This window comes from Sorex fumeus, unplaced genomic scaffold, assembly GCF_029834395.1.
Source record: "Sorex fumeus unplaced genomic scaffold, SorFum_2.1 ptg000047l, whole genome shotgun sequence".
Lineage (NCBI taxonomy): Eukaryota > Metazoa > Chordata > Mammalia > Eulipotyphla > Soricidae > Sorex > Sorex fumeus.
In genome coordinates this window covers 37,076,277-37,087,612 of record NW_026606104.1, presented here as the reverse complement: position 1 = coordinate 37,087,612, position 11,336 = coordinate 37,076,277, and the positions used below count along the sequence as shown (strand labels likewise).

The window sequence follows — 11,336 nt, the reverse complement described above, 5'->3', positions numbered from 1 at the left end:
GAGCCAGCCAGGAGAAGAGTACACTGCAAGGGGCCTCAGAATAGGAAACTAGCAGCTAGGTCAGTAGGCCAACCAGGCCTCTTTGTAAAGACATCTGCCCCCTCCTCTTTCCCAGAGCATGGCAGATGCTCTTCATGCCACTCCCAAAGGTCAGAGAACAGTTGGGAGTCAGTTGATCGAGATGTGTATGTGTGGTCACTTCTGCCTCTATGAATGGGCAAAGTGACTTGGGGCAATTCCTTTCTTCTCCTCCTGAACCCCATTTCCATACGGACTTGGAGCAATTCCATGAATACTCTCTGCGATGGGACTAGTATGGACTTTTGTCCCGCTCTGTGATTGATTCATCCTTCATCTATTTGTAGCCACTTATGCCTATTATCTCCTCCCAAAGTGCAATGAGAAATAGAAATTGTAGTCTACTACCTGTGTGACCTCTGGAAGGTTGAAGCCTACTTAGAGTGTGAAGTAGAAACTATTGTACACAAACAAATCTGGTTTAACTAGGTAACAAGCAGAACTAGCCCAGATGTTTCTAGACATCGGAACAACATGCTATCTAGCCATCTTAGAGCCCTAGGTTTGAGCTCTCTCTACCATTCCAGCACCACCCCAGGACTTTGGGGGAAGGAGTTGCTAGTTTATTCATATGCCCTGCACTCTTTATATTGTGATATGCTGTGGTTTTAACTTTGAGTTAATTATATGTTGGGGCTCTGTTCATGTTTGAGTCATAGTTGATGTTTCATGGTATCTAAGCTCTATCTTTTTGTTGTTACTATGAAGGAAATTCTAAAGCAAATATCTGGAGTTCTAATAGTCATTCTGGCTCCAAAAGATTCAAGGCTTAATTAAAAATGTTAATGTGTCAATTTGTTACTTTTGTCCTGTTTTGTAGAGAGTAAACTTTGCATCTGTTGGATAAACAACAAATATACATTGGTTTGTTGGATCACAAGTTGGAGGATTTCTGAACTGGTTAATGGGATGATGAAAATATTTGGAGTTTTCAAATCAAACTTTTTATTGGAGAAGATTATATGGATTAAAAAGGTTTTAAAAAGATAATTTAAAGATAATTGTGGCTTGAAAAGTGATTTTTTAAATACATGACCTCAGTTCATTGGCCAAAATGAACTTTCTTAAGTTTCTAAAACCAGTTTTAAGTTTAAAATCACAGTCCAAAATTGCAGGGGGCCCCGGTAACCACTCTCCGGCCCGCGGAGGTGGCCCGAGGATTGATCCGATGGTGCAAGGAGGGACCAACCGAATGAACACGAGACACAAGAGACAGAGTACAGTTTAGAAATAGAAAAAGAGAGAAAAAGGGACAGGCTTTATTGAGGGATACAGGCTGTTTATATAGGGTCTGGGCAGCTCAGTCAGGAGTAAAGGTAAAGGTAAAGGTAAAGGCCCTCCCGTTGATCGTCGATTTGCTCGAGCGGGCCCAGTAACGTCTCCATTGGAGACTTTGTTGTTACTGTGTCTGGCATATCGAATACTCTCGGTAGCTTGCCGGGCTCTCCGAGAGGGGCGGAGGAATCGAACTCGGGTCGGCCATGTTGGCCGCGTGCAAGGCAGACGCCCTACCCGCTGTGCTATCGCTCCAGTCAGGAGTAGAAGCAATATAACCATATATGGTAAGGTCAGCAACAAGAGCTTTACCTAACATTCAAGGTAGACATTTGCAGATCAAAGGGTCTTGTGGCAGTAGGTACATCCTGAGCTTTACATTTGTATATCAAGTCTTAGGGTCTTAGGGAGTAGATGCATCCTGGAGGTTACTATAGATAAGGCCAGATAAGCTGTCAGCTTGATGTGTGGCTATAGATCAGGTATCTGCTGAGATCAGGAAGACCTGGGAGACTGTCACCAATGTCTGTCCCAAGCAGCTCCTAACATGGGAACCATGGCCAGGGTCTATGAGAGGGCTCTTGGCTTCCCACACAAAATAAAATTAATGGGCTTATTAGGAAGCACAAAAAATAAGAGAGCTATCTGTTTTCTGCATGCCTAAACCTTTGCAACACTCATGAAAGGAAAATCATGAGATTGGATTAGGGACTTTCTCAAGTTTGGAGGGATTTGAGCCAAAGCCAGTGATGTTCAGGGATATTCCTGGTCTGTGCTCAGAAGTGACCCCTGGCAGTGCTCAGAGGACTGTATGTGGTACTAGAGATTCTAGAGGATCAAGGTTGAGATACCTACATGGAAGGCAAGTCCTTACCTCCTGCACTATCTCTATGGCCCCAAAGGTATTTAACTTAGTTGATCAAAACTTATTTTGATACCTTGATCTCAAAAATGCCTTAAGAGTTGAGAATGAGAGATACAACACAGAATAAGACACTTGTCTTGCAGGTGAACTTCAATTTGACCTGCTCCAGTTCAATCCTCAGCACTACATCATGCCTCAAGCACAAAGCCAAGAGTAGTCGATCGCCCCCCAAAAAAAGTAATCATGACCCCCCAAACCAAAATATTTTTAATAAAAACTAAAATTATTTTTTAATACATTTGTGGCATTTATAGTTCTTGACCAGTGTGTTCTATTTTTTAAAATACTTGCATCTCAGGCCTCACCCTCAAAAAAATTTGAAGAACTTTAGGGATTGGCTCCAATTTTAGCTTAAGACTCCACCCAGTGGTTTTTGAGATAACAGCCCTGGATCAAGATATTTATAATGTTTGCCACCAAGGAAAGTTTTTCATCGTCCAAACCGTACAAACAGGAAAGAGGACATGTGATGATTCCTTTTCCCTTCCATCACATCTGCAGGGCAAAGACACCAGTTACTATGTGCATCTCTGGGGACACAGTGAAGAGCCATGGAAACAGTTTCTGCCTTCACGGTGCATAGCGGGACTCTGGGCATTACTGTCATACAGATGCAAATGTTGTGAGGCACTCCAATCCTCCACATCTTCTCTGGGAACCTATTTGTGATTGGAGCTGAAGTATAATAATGTAGTACTTATTACTGGACCACAGAACCTCGGCACAGGCATTATGGATCCATTGCCCTTCCCTCACAGAAGAAAACTTCAGGAGAATGCAAAATGGTAATGCAAGAAAGTTTTTATTGAAACTTATTTAGAAAGATATGAGGGCTGAGAAAGAGAGGAAGTATGTGTTCAAGAGGGAACACAGGCTTCTCCAGAGTGGAAAAAGCAAAAAAGACATGTGACAAGCAAGAGCTATGTGCTCAGAGAGAACATGGGTTTAAAAGTGAGAAATTAAAATTATTTTTATCCAAATGCATAAAATTCTTATTGTTGATAATTTCCAGGTAACTTGGCAAGGGTATGTAGTGGGATAAGATAAGGGAAGTTATCATCGTGCACCAGGCTGCTGGAGAGATGAGCGTCTCAGCACTGGGGGGACTTCCCTTGACACGACCGGCCGCTGTAGAATCGGTATGTTTTATTGTAGCTGTTTCTGTTTTCCTTAAAGCAGAGGGCAGCTGTTTTATCACACTCACACAATTTCTTTCTACAGGGATTCTCATCGACTGAAATAGAAAAATAAACACAAATAAGAGAAGGCCACTGGTCTATGCTTTTTTATTGTACTTTCTCCCAACTCTGGATTCCAGAAGTTTCTATTGTGAGATAGATACCTATACTCCAGTTGGTCCTGACTGACAGGAGACATACCTGGGACCCTCAGGAAGTGAGTTCCCTGTGCTGGCAAAACACAGCAGCCCAGGAGACTGAAAAGAATCCTCCCAGTCCCTCTCTCCTCCTAACACATATGCCAGGGCCAGAGCTAGGCCCAAGGGGAGGTGCTGAGCTGTGATGGGGTCATGACCTGGCTTCCCCTTTGTACTGATCGGTCTCTGGGGTATGTGTGTCCCTTCTCTGGACAGTGAGCCACAAGGGGATGCCTGTGGGGGCCTCTCTGTCAGAAAGAGACAGAAATGCAGAGAAAATTCTCTCTCTCTCTCTCTCTCTCTCTCTCTCTCTCTCTGTCACACCGGCAATGCACAAGGGTTACTCCTGGCTCAAGCACTCAGGAATTACTACTGGCAGTGCTCGGGGAACAGTATGGGATGCTGGAAATCGAACCCGTGTCAGCCGCATGCAAGGAAAATGCCCTACCCACTGTGCTATCACTCCAGCCCCAAAAAGTCTCTTCTCACACCAAGGTCACAGCTCACCACGGAGCTATTGTGTTGTGCCTTGGTGGCATGGGTGTAGGTGGAACAGAGGTTTGAAGATGCTTGAGACCTTTAGAACTTGAAGGAGAAACTGCATCCCCTTCATGGACAGTGGGAGAGAGGAGGCCACTGTCCACTGCATCTCTGTCTCTGTGTCCAGTATTGAGGCCACACCGACAAGCTTGAGCTCTTGCTTACCACACGTGACTTGGTCCTTTTTGTATTCAAACTTATAGTGGGCAAATTTGGTTCTACATCCCTCCTTCCTCAGACGGCGGTAACAACAATCACGCTCAAAGCAGCACCTGCAGCAAGAAAACCCAGTGAGTGCTGGCTCTCCATAATTCCAAGGAGCCTGGGACCCTGATCTCACTCTTGGCCGTGGGTCAAGACCTCTGATTTTAAAATAATCTTGAGCAGAATTTCTAACATCTGTGCCACTTTTCAGCGGTGAGTAAGGAGCAGCAGCATTGTCTTTGTACCCCCAGTCCTGCTGAAGTCGCGAGTAAGCAGAGAGAAGGAAGGGCTGGGGGCGGGGGGCTCACTGGTCTGTCGCATCCTTGGGAGTTCCTTTATCTCTGAAGCCACAGTAGCAACCATAGAGGCTGTAGTCGATGACTGCTTTCTTTCCTATTACTTTCCCGAGCATTGATCCAAAATTCCATATAGCTCCATGGGCCTGCAGCAGGCCTAGGGAAAAAATTGCCGTGGTGGGTGCCAATGCACCTCCGTCCTTCTCAACTTCTCTTTGCCACTGCCCTTCTTCTCGGGGAGGGTCTGATGCAGTGGCAGAGAAACTGGGGTTGAAGGTTCTTCCCCCAACCCCATCCCTGGGCTGTCCCCTTCATTGCTAGAGATCCAAGCCCACTCCTACCAAAGGCCATTTGGGAAAACTATATGAATAAAGCTGCTCTGAGTATCCTCACATAAATATCTATATGGACATACATTTTCACTTCATCTCTTTAAATATCTATAGATAGAAAGTGTAGGGAGGGGTTAGGACTAGTATATAAAGACAGTTAAACTCTTTCTCAAAGTCCTTGTCCCACTTAGATATCTCCAGAATGGACAAAAGGTTTCTTGGCCTTCTGCATCTAATCTTTCCCTGTGCAAAATCAGGTCCTAGAATCTGATCTGTTCAGAGAAACCAACCAGGACCAACCTTGGGGGTACACATCTCAGCTCTCCATTCCAATGAGACCAGCTTCAGAAGTGTGGTTGGCGGTATCCCCCAGGAACCTGCTCCATTGCAGTCACTCAGATAGTGATAAAGTCCTGTTCTGTCCCCCACTCCTCTGACATACACATTGCGTCTGTGTTCATTTGCAGTTAAAATTTCAGAGGTGAGGGACCGAGACAAAAGATAAATGAGGGGGCTGGAGCAATAGTACAGCAGGTAGGGAATTTCCCTTGCACGCACCCCACCCAGATTCAACTTCAGGCCCTCATATGGTCTCCCAAGCACCATCAGGACTGATCCTAAGTGCAGAGCTAGAAGTAAGACCTGAGTACCACTGGGTGTGGCCCAAAACAAACAAAAAAGATAAACACACAGAGAGTTTGATCAATACACCAATTTGTGTATCTGTGAGCACAGCTCACCCATTGACTTCTTACGGGCCAGCTGAAGTTCCCGTATAGTCTTGCGAAAAGGCAAGTATCATGTTTTTGGATTTCCCCATATTCTCTATGTAAAAATGGCACCCCAGTGGAGATTAATTTACATTTTTCTTATCAAATATGAGAGGGAACATGACCAGGGCTGGTGCTAATAGCTGAAGCCTCTTTGCACAAAACTAGAAAAATAGCATCCCTACCTCAAACATTCACAGAAAGCCAGGAACAATGATACATGCAGAGTTCGCTGGATTGTGCAAGGGCTAAAGCCCATAAGCATGGTGCTTTGTATGGGGAGTCATACCCAGTAGTGCTGCCTCTGGCTCTGAAATATCAGATGTGGCTGGGGCTGAAGCAGATAGGACTGTCCCAGCACAACCCTGGATGACAGGAACAGGAGTAATACTCAGGGTGGCTAAGACCTGCTGCATAACTGGCAGGTCCTAGTGTCAAAATGAATGCAGGATCTCTTGCTGTTATGAATTTCCAGAGGCGAGGCCAGAGTGATAGTACAGTGGGAGGTTGCTTGTCTTACATATGGCAGACCCTTTGGACAAAAATGAGCCCACCAGAAGTGATATTGAGTGCAAAACCAGGAGAAATCTCTAAGTACTGCTGGTGTGACCCTCACTCAAAACAAAAGAAAACAAAACCAACTACAAAAAGAAAAATTTCCAGTTGCAATAAAGCGTTAGCTAGGAAGATACTCTTGGAGTCTGCAGAGGGGTTTGTCCAAGAACTGGCCCTGGGTAAGGGGATCCCCTGAGGAGTCAGCTGGTACTCAGCATTGCACATACCCCTACCCCCTTCACTAGTCTGGCAACACAGGAGACGCAGAAGACAGGGTTTATGGCTTCCCCAAGCATCTGGAGCTATGCTCCCATTTTCCCAAAGACCAGCCAAAGCTGCTCTTGTTGGGGAAAAACTCTGGCTTTCCCTTGTGATAATAATGACAGCGACTCATGAACACAGCTGTGGTCACATCCTTTACCCCTCCCAGTGTCCCCAACAGAAGACTCTGTGGAACCCAAGCCACCTCCGTTTAGATGAGGAGGTAGTGTTAGAGTGGGGGCTGGGGACTTCGCATTGAGTCTCACACAGTCCATATGTTTAGCCCCTTACGCCCTAGTACCAGGTACCAATTTGTCGTCACACAATAACTGTGGGACTGTACACCCAGGCACACACACTGCCACCCAGTTTTTCAATGAGCTGCTTTATTCAGAGCCACCCCCTAGGGTGGGGCTGCTGCTGCTGAAAAGATGGAGTTGGGGGCGAGATCCCTGGAAACAGGGACTCGGCTGCCCGAGGAAGGGGGAAGAGTCAAACTCGGGCCCACCTTTGAGCTTCTCTGTGAGAACATAGGGAGCCAGGCTAGGAGAGGGGTGCTCTGCATCTGGTGGAATAAAATTCTACACAGAAGTGAACTCCCCTGGAACTTTTCTTCTTTGGACAAAACATTCTCTTGAGTGTGGAAGCACTGAGGGAATCTCCTCTAATTCACCCTCCAGCCTTTTGTTGAAGCCATTCTGGTAGGTTAGGGACCTTACAACGGTGCCCTGAAATTCTCTAATCATATTAATAAATTTATTAATTATTAATAAAAGGTAAAGGTAAAGGCCCTCCCGTTGTTCATCGATTTGCTCGAGCGGGCACAGTAACGTCTCCATTGGAGACTTTGTTGTTACTGTGTCTGGCATATCGAATACTCTCGGTAGCTTGCCGGGCTCTCTGAGAGGGGCGGAGGAATCGAACTCGGGTCGGCCATGTTGGCTGCGTGCAAGGCAAATGCCCTAATAAGTGATCTAAATATCATATTAATAAATGATAAATGTTTATCTCAAGGATTGCATTTTGTTCACACCTAGAATACTTCCTACCTCAGATCTCGTTGGGAATGACCCGGAAACCACCGAATGATAAATGCTGTCTTCTAATCTACTGCCTGGGTCAATTCTCCTTTAACAAAGGTATTCTACTTGTCAAAAACATATAAACCTAAAGCCTGTGCTGAAATGGGGAAGAAGCTGAAAAATATACTGTCTGAATTCTTCCTCAGAGCAGCTGGAAACGTTAATTCTTCCTTTGGGGCTAGAGAGAGCTCACTGGGTTAAGGGCATGCTTTGCCTTCTTTTCAGTAGGATGGAATTTGATCTTTGCACTAAAAGGTCCTCTGAGCAATGCAAGAAGTAAAATCTCAGTGTGTTCCCCTTACCCCCAATAAAAACAACAATGATATAGCTCTTCTTTTTATTCAAATACCAAAATCATTTGTACTTCATTGAAATTTCCAGGCAACTCGATAAGGGTCTGTAGAGGGAGTGTGAGAGAAGGAATCAGCACCTTGTGGCAGATTTCCACAGGTTTTCAGCATTTGGGGGCCTTCCCACTACACTTCTTATTGTTATAGTATCGGTACTTCGCATTGTAGCTTTTCTTGTTATTCTTAAAGCAGAGGGCAGCCTTTTTATCACACTCACACAGTTGTTTTCTACACGAGCTCTGTTTGGCTGAAATAAAAAAGTGAACAGAGGTGAGAGGTGGTTAATATTCCACGATTTCTTGCGGAGCTGCCCCTGAAGGTTCCATAGTGAGACAAACACCTATATCCTGATGGCCCTGAGTCACTGGACACAGACCTGGTACTCTATGGGAGTGAATTCCCTGTGTTGGGGATAGACAGCAGCCCCGGAAACTGAGAGGTCAGCACCTGTCTCCTGGAAACACACATGCCAGGGCCAGAGCAAGGCCCAATGGGAGGCACTGGGTTGTGATGGGGTGATGACTTGGTTTCCCCAATTGCACTGGTTGGTCTCTAGGGAACATGTGTCCTTGCTCTGGACAGTGAGACACAAGGGGAGGCCTGTGAAGGTTTCTGGGAAGAGATAATGCCCTCTGTTAGAGAGATGGAAGAGCAGGGAAATCTCTTCTTACACCACAGGCTACAATAGTGCCTTGGTGGATTGTGGGTAGGTGGCGAGCAGAATGGTGTGGAAATGGGGGAAGCCTGGTCCTTGGTGTGAGGCTGGTTGGTGGAGCTGCCCATTGCCCCGCCCTCTCCCTGATGTCTGCTCTGTGAGGGAAATGCCCCACACCAGCTCTGACCCTGAACATCCTGCTGCTGTCACTGAAAGGGCTAAAGATCCACAACCTACAAATTTTGTGCTTTAACTGTACCTCATGGTGTCTCACTAATAAAAATTTAAAAAAAAGATCCACAACCCTGGGGAGAGGTCAGGGTGGGGGCAGTGTCTAAGCAGACTGAGCTCAGGGTGGTGGGGGAGAGCCCTGTTGTCAAATGTACTCGCAGTGTTCGCGTGGGGACACAGCAATCCCTCAGGATACCTCCTTTCAGCCACCTCTCTCCAGTCCCCCTGCTTCAGTCTTTACGTTGCTCCCACCCACCCAGGCTGCTCCTCTGAGGTGAGGGTTCCCCCCACCCCCCGAGACTGCCCCAGGGAGGGTACAGTGGTCAGGGGCCTGTGTTGACTGAATTGTGACAACTCCCTCACGACCCTTGGGGCCTGCTCTGTACTCCTCTGGGAAAGCCAGTCCCTCATCCGCTGACTCGGACACAGACTGGAAGACTCAGGGACATCACCCCAGTCATAGCCCATGCGGCCCTCAGACTGTGTGAAGGACACCCCCTTCTCCCTTATTTTGTGTGAGACTCTTCACTATGATGTCTTTTCATTGTCTTCTCTTCCCATTCAGCCAGGAGCACAGGCACTGGGCCACTGTCCCCTGTAACGCAGTGTCATTGCCATCACCCATCACCCATTATCATGACCACATAGACAGACTGGGTGTAAGACATCTTGCTTACCACAGATGATTTGGCTTCCACTGTAAGAAACCTCGTAGTTCAGACCTTTAGTTCCACACCCCTTTTTCATCAGATGGTGGTAGCAACAGTCATGCGCAAAACAGCACCTGCAACAGGAAAACCCCATTGGTGCTGGCTCCCTGCAAATCCAGACACCCTGGTACCACTTTTGAGTACAGGCAGACTCATGATTTCAGAATATACTAGAGCCGAGTTCCCAACATGCCTGCTTCTTTTCATGTGAGTTGTCCTGTGTCTAGGGGGAACAGCATTATTCTTGAGCCCTCAACCCCCACCCCAGTCCGGTTGCGGTCACAAATCTGTAGAGGGGAGGAAGGGCTGGGGTGGCCTCACCGGTCTGTTGCATCCTTGGGAGATCCTTTGCCTCCATAGCCACAGTAGCAGCCATAGAAGCTGTAATCGGTGATCGGGTTCTTTCCTGTGACTTTCGCAATCATTTTTCCAAAATTCCACAAAGCGCCGTGGGTCTGCAGCAGGCCTAGAAAATATTGCTGTGGTTGGTGCCAATGCACCTCCTTCCTCCCTCTCAGCCCCTCTGCTGCTCCCCTCCCATGGTCACTCTTTCTTCTTCTCAGGGAGGGTCTGATGCAGTGGACAGAGAAACTGAGGCTGAGTATTCTTCCCCCATCATCCCCCTCCCCCAGGCTCTCCCCTCTTTACTAGAGACCCAGATCTGCTCTTACCAAAAGCCAGGATCAATGCCAACAGCAGGAGGATCTTCATGCTGGGAGCTCTGTGAAGGTAAAAACACCAATTGTCCTGGACTCTCCTTCCAGGTGGGGCTGCTTCTGGTCCGGCCGCTGCTCTCCTGCTCCCTCACCACACCCTTTAGACACTGGAGTCTTAAAGAGCAACTGCAGACAGGCTCAACCACACAGAGAACACCAGCATGTACACAGAACCCCGCTGAACCCAGACCTGGCATGAACTGGCAGATTTCCACTGTCCCAGGTTGTATATTTCCCTGTACACAGTTTATTGACCTTACTCTAGATTTATGTTTGGAAGTCCCTGCATAGGCCCTGATTGTTAAAATGTTCCTCAAAATGAATGCAACACCTCTCTTTGAAGACTTTTCTACCCCTTGCCATCATACACGCGTACAAACACATATGCCTATACACATATGCTGCAGAAACGTGCCCCCCACACACACACGATTCACCAATTAGTGTGGATGTCAACCAAAACCCCACAGTCATAACCACACAGCAAACATTGTCCACACATACCTTCTTATATCCACTGTCACATGCCTACATTGTGCATATAAATCTACACACACACACACACATACAGACATACATGTTACACAGCCACTTTCCATATCAATCATGGGGCAAGAATTCCTAACAGGACATTAATTCTCTTTACCTCTGAGAGATGCTGGAGTTGATACCTCTGATAGATTTCCTTCTAAACTCCCTCTCTTTAAATAGTTCGTCTGCTCAATGAACTTTGAGCAGTTCAAAGTTCAGAGGGGTGGAAAATACAAATGGAGGGGTTGTTTTATGCCTATCAATAATCAATGTTGGAGCAGCCCTGGCGGTTCTTTTTATGATTACAAGGCACCTTTTAGCAATAACCATAAACAAACTTGTTGTGGGGGATCAGACAAAGGTTTCTTATTTACAGAACCTAGGGATGACATAGCATGTCCAAGGCTGCCCATGAGGTCAGGGAGAGAGAAGGGGGAGAACTGCATGTGT

General features: G+C 46.6%; 2 protein-coding genes across 2 annotated transcripts; both read right to left on the bottom strand.

Annotated features, from left to right (window-relative positions):
• Positions 1–3,369: 3,369 nt before the first annotated feature.
• LOC130031565 (phospholipase A2, membrane associated-like) lies at positions 3,370–5,471 on the bottom strand. Its single transcript, XM_056122925.1, has 4 exons — positions 5,468–5,471; positions 4,706–4,850; positions 4,359–4,465; positions 3,370–3,512 (listed from the first exon to the last, which is right to left on the bottom strand). The coding sequence occupies exons 1-4, from the start codon at positions 5,469–5,471 to the stop codon at positions 3,370–3,372; spliced, it is 399 nt and encodes a 132-aa protein (XP_055978900.1).
• Positions 5,472–8,040: 2,569 nt separating this feature from the next.
• LOC130031463 (phospholipase A2, membrane associated-like) lies at positions 8,041–11,042 on the bottom strand. Its single transcript, XM_056122810.1, has 5 exons — positions 11,002–11,042; positions 10,311–10,360; positions 9,961–10,105; positions 9,607–9,713; positions 8,041–8,290 (listed from the first exon to the last, which is right to left on the bottom strand). The coding sequence occupies exons 2-5, from the start codon at positions 10,348–10,350 to the stop codon at positions 8,148–8,150; spliced, it is 435 nt and encodes a 144-aa protein (XP_055978785.1). The 5' UTR covers positions 10,351–10,360; positions 11,002–11,042; the 3' UTR covers positions 8,041–8,147.
• Between the last annotated feature and the right edge of the window lie 294 nt (positions 11,043–11,336).

Coding starts and splice junctions, on each gene's coding strand:
- LOC130031565 (XM_056122925.1), bottom strand. Junction 4,466..4,705: donor CCCAAGGATGCGACAGACCA/GTGAGCCCCCCG, acceptor TTCTTGCTGCAG/GTGCTGCTTTGAGCGTGATT. Junction 3,513..4,358: donor AAAGGACCAAGTCACGTGTG/GTAAGCAAGAGC, acceptor TTTCTATTTCAG/TCGATGAGAATCCCTGTAGA.
- LOC130031463 (XM_056122810.1), bottom strand. CDS start 10,350: ATGAAGATCCTCCTGCTGTTGGCATTGATCCTGGCTTTTG. Junction 9,714..9,960: donor CCCAAGGATGCAACAGACCG/GTGAGGCCACCC, acceptor TTCCTGTTGCAG/GTGCTGTTTTGCGCATGACT. Junction 8,291..9,606: donor TGGAAGCCAAATCATCTGTG/GTAAGCAAGATG, acceptor TTTTTATTTCAG/CCAAACAGAGCTCGTGTAGA.